Source organism: Arvicanthis niloticus, chromosome 5 (assembly GCF_011762505.2).
Source record: "Arvicanthis niloticus isolate mArvNil1 chromosome 5, mArvNil1.pat.X, whole genome shotgun sequence".
NCBI classification, from domain to species: domain Eukaryota; kingdom Metazoa; phylum Chordata; class Mammalia; order Rodentia; family Muridae; genus Arvicanthis; species Arvicanthis niloticus.
The window spans coordinates 12,785,032-12,801,924 of record NC_047662.1 but is presented as its reverse complement, the minus strand read 5'-3'; the positions used below and the strand labels follow the sequence as shown (position 1 = coordinate 12,801,924).

At 51.3% G+C, this 16,893-nt stretch overlaps 1 protein-coding gene and 1 long non-coding RNA gene across 7 annotated transcripts in view; one reads left to right on the top strand and one right to left on the bottom strand.

Annotated features, from left to right (window-relative positions):
- Positions 1-265: 265 nt before the first annotated feature.
- On the top strand, positions 266-6,694 carry LOC143442292 (uncharacterized). 2 transcript variants are annotated; one of them, XR_013110334.1, is made up of 5 exons: positions 266-416; positions 820-1,004; positions 4,066-4,117; positions 5,788-5,943; positions 6,553-6,694. It is a non-coding gene; the product is annotated as an uncharacterized LOC143442292 (long non-coding RNA). The 2 variants fall into 2 exon arrangements; XR_013110335.1 differs by lacking the exon at positions 4,066-4,117.
- Kazn (kazrin, periplakin interacting protein) overlaps positions 6,199-16,893 on the bottom strand; it is a 977,884-nt gene continuing 967,189 nt past the window's right edge. For all 5 annotated transcript variants that reach the window (XM_034502894.2, XM_076933795.1, XM_076933794.1 and 2 more), the window contains 5 exons: positions 15,678-15,909; positions 13,159-13,260; positions 12,613-12,779; positions 10,655-10,769; positions 6,199-8,715 (listed from right to left, as the gene is read on the bottom strand). In XM_034502894.2, coding sequence (XP_034358785.2) covers positions 8,551-8,715; positions 10,655-10,769; positions 12,613-12,779; positions 13,159-13,260; positions 15,678-15,909 — 781 coding nt within the window. In that variant the 3' untranslated portion in view covers positions 6,199-8,550. The remainder of the gene's footprint in view (positions 8,716-10,654; positions 10,770-12,612; positions 12,780-13,158; positions 13,261-15,677; positions 15,910-16,893) is intronic.

Below are 16,893 nucleotides of genomic sequence, written 5' to 3'. Positions count from 1 at the left end.
TCAGCCTTTTAAGTCTCGAATCCCCAACCAATCCAAGGTGTAACTTTGATTCTCAGCCTCGCTTTCTGCCAAGTCCCTCACCCGGAAGAGACTCAAAGACTATTGGGTCCAGAGTTTTCCTAAAGCCCGCCTCTGAAGATGGCTGATTCGCTGGTGCCGCCTCAGTGGCTCCCGTTCAGGCTGGGCCTGCCCCTGGAACTCCATCCCGGGAAGCCAGCCAGCCAGTGCAAACCTTCTCCCTGGAGGGTGGCAGAGGCCGGGAGGGAAGGATGAACCCAGAGGCTGAGTCACTGAGCTGGCAAACCCAGTTACTTCGGGCGGTCGCTGCCTACTGTCTGGTTCTAAGTCAGCAGCTGCCCTACCAAGCAGGGTGAAGTCATTTTTCAGGAAACCCTGTTATCATTCAGAACCTCAAGGTCTGTCCCCGAGTGCGGATAGGGACTTGGCTGTCACTCCAGCCTCACGCTTGGCAGTCAGGGTCTCTCTGACTTCTGTTATTCTTAACGCCTGGCTAGGAAGGCATCTCTCCCTCAGACTCCACCAGTCCTGTGCCACTGCCAGCTTTGCAGGAGGCTTCATAGAGGGGACGCTGGCCACCAGCTCACTAAGAGCACTAGCTCTCTATTTGGTCAGAAAGGGGGAAAGGGTTTGGTTTCTCTTTTTGTAACTTAAATTTAAAGTTTATTGTGCAAATTGAGATTTAAATTTTTTTTTCTTCTTTTAGGGCTTAAACCTATGGCCTCAACTATGTCAGGCAAGCTCTGGGTCACTGAACTTCACCCTGTGTCCTCTTTTCTGTGTTTCTGTTTATTTATTTAGAGGCAGAGTCTCATGTAGCCGAGGTTGGCCTTGATCTCCCTATGTAGCTGAGGATGATTTTGAACACCTGATCCTCCTGCTTTCTGGCTTCTAAGTGCTGGGGATTATACATGCAACAATATGCCTGCCCCTTGCCTTGCTGAGGGTGGAAGCCAGGACTCCATGCTAGACATACACTCTACCAGGTGAGCTACAGCGTGCGCGCACATACCACACACACACACACACACACACACACACACACACAGTCACCCACCTGCCCTTGAGTTTATAATCTTCCTGCCTTTGACTTTCAAATATGAATTTAACCCCTGGGATTGATATTTTCCTGCTAAAGATTAATGATCACTTTCACGTCATATGCTTTTACCATGTGTGGTGGCTTGTATATGCTTGGCCCAGGCAGTGGTACTATTTGGAAGTGTGGCCTTCTTGGAGTAGGTGTGTCACTGTGGGTATGGGCTTTAAGAGCCTCATCCTAGCTGCCTGGAAACCAGTCTTCTCCTAGCAGTCTTCAGATGAAGATGTAGAACTCTCAGCTCCTCCTGCACCATGCCTGCCTGGATGCTGCCATGCTCCCACCTTGATGATAATAGTCTGAACCTCGGAACCTGTAAGCCAGCCCCAATTAAATGTTGTCCTTTATAAGAGTTGCCTGGGTCATGGTGTCTGTTCACAGCAGTAAACCCTAAGTCAGACACCACAATCTTGGCCTTCTAGCATGGGAATTTAGAGTTGTAGTCTCAGGAGGCAACAGCTTGCTTGCTATGTAGGTACATGGCCCCAAAGCCCAGCCACCAAGGAGCTAAGCACTAGTTTTGTGGGGTGCTGACTTGGCTCAAACTCTTGGATAAGTTGTTTAGCCCTTTGGGGCCTTGGCATCTTTATCTTTAAGATGGGGTTAGTGATGGTCACCGTGGAGCTGAAGTCTGTGAAGTACAGACAGCAATGCCGGATCACGGAAGGCTGCTGTATAAGCACGAGCTCTTATTGTGGGCCTCAGAGAAAAGCTCCCAACATGACTACAGATGCCCTGGGTCAGGATGAGGTGGGAGATGTTCAGAAGTGCAGGTAGCCAGGCTCCGAACGCCTGTGACTTGACGGCCAAGGTCAATGCTGGTTGACAAATCCAGCTGTCTTTTCTCCACGGAGCCTGGAGAACAGCGACGGGGCTCTGTGGATTCACCACAGAAGGCTGCAAAGCCCGAGGGCCTGGCACTCAGAAACTGGTTGGAGGTGCCCCGAACTGAAATCAGCTGTGGCTGGCGTCCTGGCTTCCCAGGACCCAGCTGCTGAGAAGGGGAAGCAGTGGCCAGATACGCTGAGTGAGTGACCCTGTGGCTTCAGGCTGCAGGCTGAGGGAAGTGCTGCCCAATTCTGTGGAAATCCCCGGAAGCTGGCGGCTGCGTCTCCACCGCTCTCCCTTGGTTTCTCTGGCTTACTTAGACACGTTTGTTTATTTGGTGGGAGAAGGGTGCCAACCACTTCCACCAGCTGTGTTCTGTGGATTCAACTCAAGTCACAGCTTTGGTGACCTTTACCTGCTGAGCCAGCCTCCCTCGATGACTCCCCCCCCCCACACACACACCATGATGGGACCCTCTACTAGAATGGAATGGGGGTTTGAATTTCTCTTTTCCTCACTCACCCTGAAGCCAGAGTCTACATTTTGGGACTGCCTTACTAGCTTTCTGTCAGGAAAGGAAAGACACTTGTTCACCAAAAGCTGCCCTTGAGTCTGCTGAGAGAGGCGAGAACTTCAAGGGGTCCAGCCTTGGTGAACTTTGCCAGGCTGGAGTTCTGGAGGGTGTGTGGGTGGGGGGGGGGGGTGCTGGCGGTGGGGGGCGGGAGTGGAATTAGCACTTCCTGAGTTGAACTCAGCACATTAGGACTGGTAAGAGACCTGTCCTGCCATCTAGTGGCCCACATTGGGATTGAAATCTGTCATCTCTCAGGAAGGTCAACCCAGGGCAACTGCAAGCCCAGCTCTTGGCTGTGCTCTCGAGTCACCTACCCAGTCCTCTTGTATCGGGGACAGAGGCCTGCAGGTACACATCCCAGATTCACATGCAAATCCTAGACCCTGCTTCTGAACTCTGTATGAAAATAGAAATCCTGGAGGTACCTCGGAGAGGATAGTGAGGAGACACAGGGTGGCTGGCCACTGCTAAACATCTGGCTGTTGTCTTTGGAGTCTCAGGGTAAGAGAGACAGGCATCTTGAAGAGCAAGTTTTGGTCAGTGTTTCTATGAAAGAGAATTCAGAGTTGTCTCGTCCCCCCGTTCCCATGTCACTGTTGCCATGCAGCAAAGATCGAGGGTGTGCATGGGTGTGCATGGGTGTGCATGGGTGTGCATGGGCGTGTAGAGATAGCTGCTCGGTAGGGGTTGAAGGAAGGGGTGGGAATCACGTTCAAACTCAGACAATGGGCGGCTGAACTGGGACTTTTGTATCAAGCGACTGAACTCTGACCTGAGTTTGGGGAACTGTTATGTAATGGACCATATCCCCTCATAATCTAGATGTTGGCACCCTAGCCCTGGCACCCAAGACTGTGACAGGATTTGGAGATTAAGCAAAGTGCTGGGATTGTCTAGTGCACTGTGACCATGAGTCTATAAACACGCAATTTTATGTGTGAATATAGAGGGGTAGCCATGAAGAACACAGGGAGGGGTGGCCAACTACTGGCCAAGTAGAGAGGCCTCAGAAGGAGCCAGCCTTGGGCTGTGGATGTAGCATCTTTCCTGATAGTTCTTTGGAAGCTTAAGATGGTCAAACCGGCTTAGACAGGCTAGAGTTTCCAGTCCTCCCAGGGTGTGGTCAGTGCTTTCTGAGTTTTGCAGCTCTCAAGAGGTATGACACTAGGAAACAATCCTCCCTCAGTTTCCATGGATGGGGTGGGTGTCTGGGACCATGGATGGGGATGGGTGTCTGGACTATGGATGGGGTGGGTGTCTGGAACCATGGATGGGGGTGGGTGAGTGGGACCATGGGTGGGGTGGGTGTCTGGGACCATGGATGGGGTGGGTGTCTAGGACCATGGATGGGGTGGGTGTCTGGGACTCTCTGGTTACTTGGCAATGAAAACAAGGTCTTAACAGAAACAGTAATTCACAGCAGACTGCAGGCATCCTCCCACCTGCTTTAAATCACCACTGGATGACTTCTGCCTATTAGTACAACATGCTGTGCAAATAGATCTTAAGAGTCGGGCTAAAACAATGGCCTACATGTTTGTTACAGATGGAATTGTTTATCTGGATATTTCTGCCGAGGTTGGGTGAATGCTCCAATGGTAAGCCTCAGATATGGAAACTGGCTATTACATGGAACCGTGCGTTATTCTGATGTGGCCAGAGGGCCTTCTGTCTTGACCGAAGATCCCTTTCTCTCCAGCTAAGATAGGCAGGCCCCAGGGAAAGGAGCCTTGTGATATTCAGACAGGAGGTTAGCCTGGCAGTTCACAGAGGTTCTGGGACAGAACTGAGGATGTGGGGACACTGATTCAAGGACTCGGGGTGGCCCTCGATGACAGTTGAATGTGCCATACGATCGATGTCTTAGGCCAGAACATATTTCACCAGCTTGACTCTCTAGCTCCCCTCCACACCCCAGATTTCTCCAGAGGTGGCCAGATGTCATTTCTACCTGGGTTGCAGCTGTCTGAGAGAGGTCTGCCTCTCTAATCCCCACAGTAGCCCCCTTTGGTGGGGATTGTTCTTCTCATAGGACAGCTGGGGAAACTGAGGCATAGGTTATATATATATATATATATAAGGTCCTTGGGGACTTCCCTAATTAAAGGAGTTAGAACCTTTATGTGGGTTCTTTTCCAGGTCTGAGTTCTACCCGCAGGGCCACAGAGCCCCAGCCCAGGCCACATGGCCACATAGGTGTTTATAGTACCATTTCCCAGAACAGAAACATTTTCCTCATTGACAAATCTGAAAGCTGGGCCCCCTCCTTCTTCTATCTGTGTTCTCAACCTGTGGGTCACAACACCCCATGGTGGGGTGTTGAACGACCCTTTCACAGGGGTCACCTTAGACCATTGGAAAACACAGATATTTATATTCCGATTCATAACAGGAGCAAAATTGCAGTTATGAAGTAGCAACACAAATAATTTTATGGTCAGGGGTCACCACGGCATGAGGAACTGTGTTAAAGGGTCACAGCATTAGGAAGGCTGAGAACCAGTGACCTAAAAGATTGCTCTGTGAATGGCAGTCTTAGAGGGCAAAGACAACCTGTCAGCCCGTGAGTGCCCGACACAGAACAACGGATTAAATGGCTTGGTTCAGTAAGAACTTACAAATGCCAGCCTCACACCAAATATCCAGCAAGCCCATCCTGTATTAAAACTGAACAAAAACATGCCAGATGGTGTGGCACATGTGTGTAATCCCAGCACCTGAGTAGCAGAGATAAGATTATTGTCAATTTAGAGGTTAGTCTGGGCTACAGAATAATCCCATGTCAGCCTGGGCTAGACCAAGACCCTGACTCAAAAAAGTAAGTAAACACATAAAAACTGAGTAGAAGAATAATAGGATATTTGGGCTACTTGGCCAGGGCCACCAGTCCCTCAGAAGCAGAGGCTAGCGGCAGCAGGTAAACGTTGTGACTGGGTTGTCTTCCTGTATCATCCAGTTCTTCATCTGCCTGCTAGGCACCTACTTCAGAGGATGCATATTACCTGACCTTAGTCTCAAGCCAGAGCCTCTTGTCTGGGAGCTGTAGACAGGACGAGCTGGACTAGGCTGGTGACTTCTGTCAGGGCAGCTAAGGATCCTAGGTAGAGCCTACAGACCAGCCCCATCTATGATGACAAGGGCTTGGCTGGGAAGGTTGCTCTGCCGGTCCTTGTACTTGTGTGATATCCCTGGATCCATCGCCTGGAAGCCTGTGCTGGCTCTCAGATTGGCCCAGCTGCACCCCAAATGACTTTGCTCAACTCACCAGAGTGCACAGTGACGATGGGGAAGAGCTGCACCGGTCTCCTGGGACTGCAGACACCTCCAGGGAGAGTATGAGTCCCCTTAGGAGATGGTACCCAGAGACGGACTTCCCAGCATACCAGCGTGTACCTGAATTCTGACGGAGTTGCCACGGGGAAAGGTAAGTCACGTGTGTAGGGATGTGGGGGTGTGGGGGTGGGGTGGGAGGAGAATGACCAACAGCACAGGGCTGGGGGAAGGGAGAGTAAATTGTGAGCACAGAGGCTCAAGGTTCAAATCCCCACCGCACAATTGTCTGACCTTGAGAAGCTGGACTCTCAGCCTTCCTAAGAAGTCCCCCATTAGTTTCAGGGGCTCCCAGTCTCCCTTGTCTAAGAGGCTGCTGGGACAATAAAGGAGCAAGCCAACAAGAAAGAAGGATTGCCGCAAGGCCAGGCATTTATTGTTACATTGTTAAAATTCCCTCTGGGAAGGTGTGGGACACCTCAGTTCACTGTTCACTTGCTGTGCATTTTACAAACCCTTCATGGGTCAGGGACATCATTACCATCCACACTGGCTTCTATAACGTGAGACCCAGGTGCCACCACCAAGGAGACACGTTCCCGCACAACCTGTGAAGTGTCCTTGGCCTTCTGGGAAGGGCTGTCATGATCCTAGTAGATCTCTTTTTGTGATCCTGCAGTCCAGATTTACATCTGCCAGGACCCCACCTACCTTTGACCTCAGACTTTGGGGGGGGGGTCCCTGTTCTAATTGTTCCGTGCAGGCCAGGCTTAGGAGAGAGCCCCTCTCTCCACTTCTGAACCTAGTCCTTTGACAACCCCTGCATCCTGCGGTGAGGAGTCAAGACAGAATCTACTAAAAGTGACCACTGGATATGGATGGAGAAGCCCAGAGTCCACTGGGAAGGAGCCGTCTGATGCTGTAGGCCTCCCAGCCTGTAAAAAGTAAGTGTGGAATCTCTCGATACCTAGACTCTGTCCTTGCAAGGAGCCCATATAGCCAGCAACATTTCCAGGAAGGCTGCCAGTATATTCCTGGCTCCTGAAGCTGTGTCACCCTTTAGGAACTTGCTTTAAAGGTGACAGCTGGCTTCAATTAGAAAAGGACCTCGCCCTCTCCTTGCTGGGCTAAGAGCTCAGTTGCTTCAGGATTCCAGGGGTGGGGAATGCATGTTATAAACACTCAGGGGTATAGAACCTGAGCCAAGCTGGGTTATACCCCCGAGGTTGACCCTGCGAGTCCTGGTATGTGCCATGTGTGCTTTGGAGGCTGAGACTCAGAAGGAAAGGTTCCTCCCAGTCTCTGAGGCCCCTGGACTCAGGTTGTGAGGGAGACTGTGCCTGCAGGACCCATGTCTTTAACATGAGGATCAGTGACTTTCAGGTTCATAGGCTCCGTCCGTGTGGTCTTCCCTCAAAGGGAAGCTCACTGTACCACTGCAGAAGACTGGCTTTGGTGGCTCAGAGGCTGTGCCCCACACACCCCGTGCTGTCAGCTGTGGGAATCTGAGGAGAGCTGGTACAGAGCCCAGCTGCCTGCAATCCTCCCTGTCACCCTATTTCTGCTCAGTCAGCTTGGACCCTGCACCCAGTAAGCCCGCAGGCTGTGCTGGTGGCTCTCCCAGACCTGGCTTTCGGAAACTCTCAATATTAAACATTCTGCACGCCCCTCTTTTCTATCTCCCGATCCAACATGGATCGAACTCGCCCGGTGTCTGCAAATGTTGTAGGTGGAAGTTAGGCTCCTTCCTCCCCGATCTTCCAGCTGTTTCCTGAGAGGTTCAAAGCTTGGAACAAATATTAGCGAATGTTAGTCCTCACAACTCCCCTGGGAAGAACCGGAAGTATTATAGGTAAGACACTGAGAAACAGAGAGATGAGGCCACTGGGAGGAAACCACACAGCCAAACACTGGCAGACCAAGACAGAGGCTAGAAAGGCCCTACCCTGACAACGTGGTGACCTTGTTCTGTGGGATTTGCACCTCTGTTAGCTCATGGGTGAGCTTACCTGTCTCAGCTGACAGGGACATCACAAAAGAGGTTTGTTGGATTAATGACAGGCACTCTCCCATTTTATGCCCACACTTGGAATAGCTGTTTGGGACTCAGTAACTATCCCCTCCCACTCTTGAAATCACATTCATTCTGGTGACAGGATGTCTGTAGCCCCTAGGCCGCTCTGCCCTGTAGAGATTCCCCTCCTGATCCCAGAATATCCACCTCAGGATGTGCTGCTCTTAATGTGGAAGAAATACCCAGGCCATTTTGCATCCTTCCAGAGTGAGTGAGGAGGTCAGAGTTCAAGTTCTCTGCCCAGTGGGCTGACGGTCAGTGTTCACCACCTGGCCGCTGCTGGCTGGCTTTGCAACTGGTTCTCAGTGCCCCTGGCTCTGCCAAGGCTGGCTGGGTTTCCTGCTCCTTCCGGCAGGGTGTTCCAGGCTCAAAGATTGACCCTTCCTGACCCTTCCTTGAAAGTCCAGGGTAAAGTACCAGCAGCACCTGGCTTGTACTTTGAACAGCAGCCACAGGGCCACCCGCTGGGTCGATGCTGGGTGATAATGTCCTCAGAGATACAAGACACCTAGGTGGGCATTCTCTGTCCTTGGTGCTCCCTGGAAACTGTGACCGTCTCTGGGAACTCTGTTCTGACACCCCATCTGTCCTCAGCCCCGGGTCACGCTGTACAGTGGGGATGGATGGCTCTGGGACATTGGACTGCTTCTCCTCCCTGCTCTTCTGGAGTTGAGTCATGAGGCTTTCTTACACGTTGGTGACCTCCAAGCTGCTGTATCCCTCCAGGCGGCAGTGTTCGGGCCTGCCTTGGAGGTCTTCATCCCCACAGTCCTCATTCTCAAGAGAGCCATAGTCATCATGGAAGTCGGCCTCTTTGCTGCTGAAGCCCCTTCCTATCTTCCCCAGGGGCAGCTGAGGAGACAGAAACAAACCAGAGGACAGAGGAAGAGAGAGATGAGAACGGGGTCATGCTGTGGCATCTCCAGTGTAAATGCTGTGTGACCTTCAGCATCTCTGGGAACCTCTCTGGGCTCCTCCAATATTAATACCACACCTACTGCCCAGACACCTACCTGGAGGGGATTTGCAGAAATTCCATAAGAAACCAACATTTGCGTTTCTAGCTAGAGAGACTCAATTACTTACCAGGGATGACTTTGGACTAATGATTCTACAGCCCCCTCCGCCACGCTGTTGATAGCGGAAGATGGGACAATGCCTGGGAGTGTGTGTGACCACATGTACAAGGTCTTACTGTATGCTCCATCCAGAAGGAACTCTAGCCCTACCTGGTAGGTCCACACGTATGGGCTTGAGGTTTGTACATGAGTGTTAGAGACCCTGTTATATATTTCTGGCTGTGGGACCTGGGATAAATCAGCTGCCCATCTCTGAGCCTTGATTTTTTTTTTTTTTTCTCAGCTGCATGATGGGAAAAGTGACAGGGACCTGGGTAGACTGTTGGGAAGATAAAAAATCTGTAAGGCAGGGGGTGGGGGATGGGCAGCTCAAAGCAGGTGCCCTGTGGGAACTGTCCCCACACACAGAGGCCTCTTGGTGAGGTGGTGGTGATTCGGCTCTGGTTTCAAGCTGATTCTTGCTCCCACGACTCTAAACAGTTATGTGCTCGACTGCCCGTCTTTCTAGACCAGTGCGTCCCCACTTGAGATTCTCCTATAAGAACCTTTCAGACAGGGCTTCCAGATGTCCCTAATGTGTGTCTATTCAGGAAGCATGTGTGTGTATCTGTGCAGGGACATGCACCTCCCTCCTTCTCAACAAGTTTTTGCTCCTTTGGGATGAAGGTACTCACAGCTAAAAGCAAGCTCCCAGCCCTTCGGAATCTGGGACGGGAGGATGGTGAGTTTCAGCCCAGATTTGGCTATGCAGTGAGATGTGTCTTAAAAATAAAACAGGGCCAGGCTGGGGAGATGGCTTAGCGGGTAGAGGTGTTTAATGCTGAGATTGGTGATCAGAGTTCAGTCCCTGGCACCCACACTTGTGCTAGAAGAGAACAGAGTCTTACAGTTGTCCTGTGACCCCTGCGTGCATGCTTGAGAGCACACACACAGGCATAATAAAAATATATACTATAAAAGATAAAGTAGAAAAACAAGAAAGTCTGGTTGGGGTATCGTTCGCTAAAGTGTTTGCCTAGCATATAAGACCCCAGCCCTGGGTTCGACTTCCAGCTCTGCAAAACCAAAGCTAAAGCAAAAACCAAGAATGGCTAGCCCAGGACAGTGTCCTCAGAAGCCAGCGACAACAACGTGTTCTTGCAATGCCCCTCCTGAGCTCAACTGAGCTCAAGTCCAGGTGACACCCAGTGAAAGTGAAGATATACATGTAGTGACCAAGATGCTGGTTACATCTAGAGTTTCTATTGGTCTCTGGCCTACTGCCCCTGTTCTATTCTGTCCTACTGGGTGCTCCAAAGGTTCCTTGCTGGCTGTGGAGTTCGGCTGCCCCTGTCTTATGCTGTCCTACTGGGTACACTAGAGGTTCCTTGCTGGCTAAGGAGTTTAGAATCCAAGTCAAAGGTTTTCAGAGTCTAGAGCTTCCTGATCCCTCCCAGCAGCCAGCTGTGTGAGGTGCTCTGCACCCCAGGGGCCGTGTGCTTCAGGAGGCCAAGGTAAGGGGGTTCCACAAGCTGTGGCCACCCTGCCATGCATAGACTCTGCCTTGCATGGACTCTTGTCACCAGGCATTATTTTAAGCACGGGCCCAGATAGGTGCTGACTCTCCTATGTGCACCTGTGATCCGAAGCTACTCCAGGTTCACAGGTGACAACGGAGCAGTAGGTCCATCCAGGAAAGGACGCCTGTCCCCATGGACAGAATGACCACTTACCCGGCCAGCTCTGTACTTGCTGTTGCCACTACTGTCCTCTTTCCCAGCTCTGGTGATGCTGGAGGCCCTGCCAGGTGGTGTCCCAAAGCGCTCAGAATCCCGGATGCCTGTGGAGCTGTAACATTTCACACGTTAAGAGTTAGTAAGAGATGCAACCTACTGCCCCTGTCCCCACTCCCTCATTCTTACTGCTTAAGAGTACTGGCTGTTCCTTCAGAGAGAGAGGACTGGGGTTTGGTTCCCAGCACCCACATGGTAGCTTACAGTTGTCTATAACTACAGTTGCAAGGTGTCTGATGCCTTCTTCTGGCCTTCATGGGCATCAGGCATGCATGTGGTGCACACACAGACAGACAGACAGACACACACACACACATATACTCACACACAAATAAAAGGGCTGTGGATGTAGCTCAATAATACAGTGCTGGTCTAGAATATGCAGGGCTCTGGGTTCCACCTCCAGTACTGTTAAAAATAAACAACTAAGCCAGGCGGTGGTGGCGCACGCCTTTAATCCCAGCACTTGGGAGGCAGAGGCAGGCGGATTTCTGAGTTCGAGGCCAGGCTGGTCTACGGAGTGAGTTCCAGGACAGCCAGGGCTATACAGAGAAACCCTGTCTCGAAATCCCCCCCCCCAAAAAAAACCAACAACAACAAAACAAACAAACAAACAAACAAAAAACAAAAAAAACAACTATTCTTCTTCATAGTGTGTGTGTGTGTGTGTGTGTGTGTGTGTGTGTGTGTGTGTGTGAACAAATGAAGCAAAGAGATAGCACTTTGCTGATGACATTTTGTGACATCACTGTGAAGGACTACTGTGTCCACCCAGCCTGGGATGCTGTCTAAGGTAGAATCCTGATATTGAACTTAATGACAAGGAACGTTTCTCCAACTGGTATCTTCCACCAACCCACAGCATCCTGGGAGGATCACACTGGGAGGACCCAAAGGGTCACCATATTCCCTCCGCCCCCAACCTGCTTCTCCTCCTCTCTGAAAACTGAAGGAAGTAACAGGAAAGAGGACAGAGGCCTTCCTTGTGTGGCCGCTGCAGAACTGCCCCGTTAGTATCAACTCTAGGAACCATCTCAAAGATGTCACCATGTGCCAGGGATAACCGTCTGCAGTAGTGGGGGGGGGGCTCTTTCTGCTACTGAGGTGGTCTCTGAACTCCTTAGGAACTCTTGGGGTTCTGTATCCCCTCATCTGACTGAAGTCTGTCCCCTGGGTTCATGGCACTCTACAAAGCTTCATGGAACCTAAGGGACCTTGCCACACCAGCCAAGTGTGATACATATGGGCTGCATCATGGATAGAGGTGACAACAAGCTTTTAGGCTCCAGCTGAAGGCTGCACTGCCTCTCTGTCTCTGGCCCATCAGCCTCCAAGTCCCGGAGGAAACCCACTTCCTTCTTTTGATCCCACAGCTTTTACATAGCTCCCAAGGGGTTACTGGACCAACTAACCACAAGGATCCACCCCCAAGTATGACCCCAGGCAGCATCCACAGGGTGGGTCTGGGCTATCTGGGTACCCAACCCAATCGCTCTCTAGGCAAAGGGACCAGTGCAGGTGGGTGGCTGTGCTCTGCTCCCTTGGGTCAGAAGTACCATTTATCTGCCTAATCCTGCCTCTAAACCTTTGCCTCCATGGCAGAGTAGCCACCTTGTTCTGTGAAATCAGTGCATTGTCCCATCTCAAGCCTCACCTCATGCAACCTTTCTCCTGCCGAACGGTTGGCTCTCCCTACTTGAAATGCCCCAGTGCAGCGGGTTTAACATGTGCTGCCTTCAGGACCTCATACTCCTTTTTAGTATCTGAACGTCTCTGATCTTCCTGACCAGTGTGGTGCAAGGATGGGTGGCGCTCAGCCAGGCAAGGAACAGAGCTGGGACAGTGCCATCCGATTTCTCAACCCGTGCCTTGTGTCCTGAGTACCATGGCCCACTCACTTGGCCGGATGGAAGATGGTACTCATCTCCTCTGCCAGGTGTCTCCTGAGGATGTGCTTCCCGCTGGGGATGCCCAGGGCGGTGGCCATGGCCTCGGCATTGAACGTGGGCTCCAGGACCAGCACAGCACCGTGGACACCGCTGTTGGTCAGGTTGTCTGCATATTCCTGAGGGCAGAAGCGTGAGGTGGAATCAGGGACCATCAGAGTCAAGTAGGGATATGACCCATTTGAGAGTGAAGGAGACCTGTTCCCCATCCTCAGGGCTGTGAACATAGGGGTCTGATGTCACTGACACTTGCTGGACCCTGGCAAAAGCCATAGATACTTATAAAAAAAATATTGCTAAGAATTGTCCCAGGCATGCGCACTTTCAACAGGGATCCTACTGTAGCGATAAGGGATCTACTCCAGTGACAGGAAGCTGTGTCCTTGTCAGGCTGGGTAATGGTGCCCCCAACCTGACATCAAAGTGGACATTGATTTGCATGTCATTTGCAATAGGCTAGAGCATCACTCCCATGCCTCCACCACCATTGCCCCTCACCTTCAGGTCAATATCTCGAACCCACTTGAGCACCCGCTGGTTGGTCCAGACCACAGGGTCTGTATTCTGTGTTTCACAGCGAGCTCGGCGCTCCTGGAGAGCCTGGGAGTTGGAAAACAGGGAGTCAGTTGAAGACATGAGAGACACACGGAGGTCACGTGTGGAAGGAAGTTCCATGGTGATAGTGGGGTCTTCAGCATGCTTGTGTGATGGGGGTCACCCACAGCTGCCTGAGCCACACCGTCTGTGTTGTGAGAAGCAGAAGAATCTTCCTCCTAGGGTGCAAGGAATTGGGTGTGGGGGATGGAGAGAGAAGTCACTCTCCACGTACTCTGTGTCCCAGGCCTGTGGCATCTCTGCCCCAGAGATGAGAGCAGGTGCTGAGTGGACATTTGTGGAGACCCTGCCTATGAAAGGGAGGCTCTTGGGGTCTATGCATCCTGGTTTGAAATACCATCTTTGGGTCTGCTGCCCAGACCAAGAGCTCCTGCAGAGGTGGACCCTCTGTGTTTGAATGATCCCCATAGGCTCATATATTCAGATGTCTGGTTCCCATTTGGTGGAACTGTTTGGGAAGGATTGGGAGGTGTGACCTTGTTGGAGAAGGTGTGTCACTGGGGGTAAGGGGGTGGGGACAGGCTTTGAGGTTTCTTTTTTTGTTTTGTTTTTTTTTTGTTTTGTTTTTTGTTTTTTTGTTTTTCGAGACAGGGTTTCTCTGTGTAGCCCTGGTTGTCCTGGAACTCACTCTGTAGACCAGGCTGGCCTCGAACTCAGAAATCCGCCTGCCTCTGCCTCCCAAGTGCTGGGATTAAAGGCGTGTGCCACCACCGCCTGGCCAGCTTTGAGGTTTCAAAAGCCCATGCCATTCTTAGTCTCCCCACCTGTTGGTGGGTCAGATGTAAGCTCTGGGCTACTGCTCCAGCGCCATGCCTGCCTTCCTGCTGTCATGCTTCCTGCCATGATTGAAATAAGCTAATCCTCTGAAGCTGTTAGCAAGTGCCCAAGGAAATGCTTTCTTTTACAAGTTGCCTTGGTCACAGTGTCTCCTCACAGTTACTAAGACACCCTCTCTAGGACTTCTACCCTAAAGTCCCCATCACTTCCCCTATCTCAGTGCACTGGCTCCATGTATTACAATCAGGACAGTGTTTACCCTTCTCATTATACTGGGGATCCCAGAGGCTAGAGCCCTGATCAGTCATGCAAGGGGTGATGGGGCACTGGGACAACAGCCTTCTCTCTGTTCCTCTCTCAACACTGAGTTGTTTATGCTCTAATGTGGCTCTAGAAAAAGTCATATGGACCGGACCCCGAGGACCAGCCTCGCAGTGACCTTCTTCAGGGAACATATAGGAAGAGAAGCTATGAAAGATGAGACTGGAGCCCTGTATTCTCTGACTTGGCAGAGTTCAGAATTAAGGAGCATCAGAACTTAAGCCTACAACATCAGCCAGGGCTCTGGTTTCCCCCTCTCCCCATCCCGAGCCCATTGCCCACCCATTCTGTGTCATTGCTACTGCTGACCTGGACTCTGGGATGTGGTCCCCATGGTTCTCTTGGCTGCATTCACCTCCTTTATTGGCAGCTGCTGATCCCTGCAACAGCTCTCTGTCTAGCTTCACTATCTCAGGAAGCCTCCTTGGTCCTCAAGAAGGTTCTTTCAGAGAACTCTGCTGGCTTCCACAGTATTGTGACCATGGACTTGGTGAGCAAGGAGCTCTCTGAGAAGGAGGACTCCCCGGGTCCTCTGAACTGAGCATAGCTTCTTGTCTACTCAAATAAGCAATTGCCAGAAGGGGGAGGGGGAGGAAGAGATAGTTGAATGAATGAATGGGTGGATGGATGGATGAATAGATAGATGGGTGGAGGGATGGATGAATGGATGGATGGACAGATGGATGGATGGATGGATGGGTAGATGAATAATGGATAGATGGATAGATGAATAGATGGATGGATGGATGGATGGATGGATGGATGGACAGATGGATGAATGGATGGGTAGATGAATAATGGATAGATGGATAGATGAATAGATGGATGGGTGAATGGATGGACAGATCGATGAATGGATGGGTAGATGAATAATGGATAGATGAATAGATGGATGGGTGGATGGATGGACAGATGGACAGATGGATGAATGGATGGGTAGATGGACAGATGAATAGATGGATGGATAGATGGATAGATGGGTGGATGGATGACTAGGTAGTTGTACATATACGTGGGTGGATGGATGGGGTGGGATGGAAAATAGATAGGTGGAGAGATGGGGAGCAGATTGAGAGTGGGTAGGTACATGGATGGGTGGATGAGCAGTGGGTGAGCAGGTGGGTGGGGGTGGATGGGTAAATGGATGGATGGGTAGATGTGTGGGAAGGTGGATAGATGGATGGTTGAATAAGTAGATGGATAGATGGATTAGCGGGTAGGTGGGTGGGTGGTTAGACAGAATTGGATGTGGAGATTGGGCTGTGGGTGAGACCTGCCCCTGCCTTGCCCCCTTTAGTCCTCACCTCCCTGCTGAAGTTCACTTGGTACAGCAGCTCGATCCCCAGCAAGATGCTAACTTGGTGGAACTTCTTGGATACATTCAGGTGCTTCTCCAGATCCCTCTTCATCAGTGAGTTCAGCATCCTCCCATCAACCAGGTGGTTCTGGAAGGCCTGGGAGTACTGGGACAGGCCAATGTCATTCAGCCAGGCCTTGGCCACCCAGTGATGGTCCAGGTCAGCAGCTTTGGACAGGCTGAAAGGAGACACAGCCAGAAAGAGGTGGGAGTGGGGAAAGTGTCAGAGGCAGGGGCAGGTGGAAATGGGATCAGAGATGGGCAGAGAGGACAAAAGACAGGACAGGAAGAAGAAAGCCAGAGATGCTGATGGGGAAAGGGATGGAGCAGAGGGGTAGAGGGATAGAGAGGAAGAAAACAGTGAAAGGGTCAGAGGTGTGTGGAGTGGGGGGAGAAAGAGACACAGAGAGAGAGAGAGAGAGAGAGAGAGAGAGAGAGAGAGAGAGAGAGAGAGAGACTGACTGAGAATTTCAGGCGCACAGAGAAAGAACAGACAGACAGACAAATTCAGGCAGAAACAGACACAAAGACTTGGGCAGCAGTGGGCAGGGAAGGAGAGAGTAAGGTAGAGAGACAGACAGACAGCAGAGGATCCCGGGGACAAAAGGAACATCCACAGATCACACTCAGGCTAAAACTGAAAGCAGTAGTGTCAGGAGGAGAGATGCTGTGATGGTTTGTATATGCTTGGCTCTGAGAGTGGCACTATTAGAAGGTGTGGCCTTGTTGGAGTAGGTGTGTCACTGTGGGTGTGGGCTTTAAGACCCTCATCCTAGCTGCCTGGAAGCCAGTCTTCTCCTAGAAGCTTTCAGATGAAGGTGTAGAACTCTCAGCTCCTCCTGCACCATGCCTGCCTGGATGCTGCCATGTTCCCGCCTTGATGATAATGGACTGAACCTCTGAACCTGTAAGCCAGCCCCAATGAAATGTTGTCCTTTATAAGAGTTGCCTTGGTCACGGAGTCTGTTCACAGCAGTAAAACCCTAAGACAGACACCTATAACCAGGTGCACCTCTGCAGAGCCCAGGACCCCTCAAAGCTTCAGACTGACCATCCCTCCTCCCCTGCACACCTGTATGCTTCTCTCTGATCCCCTTTCCTGTTTGGAGGTGGGGTAAGAAGCCTTTATGACCTTCATAGGCACACTCACAGTGTGCCAGGGT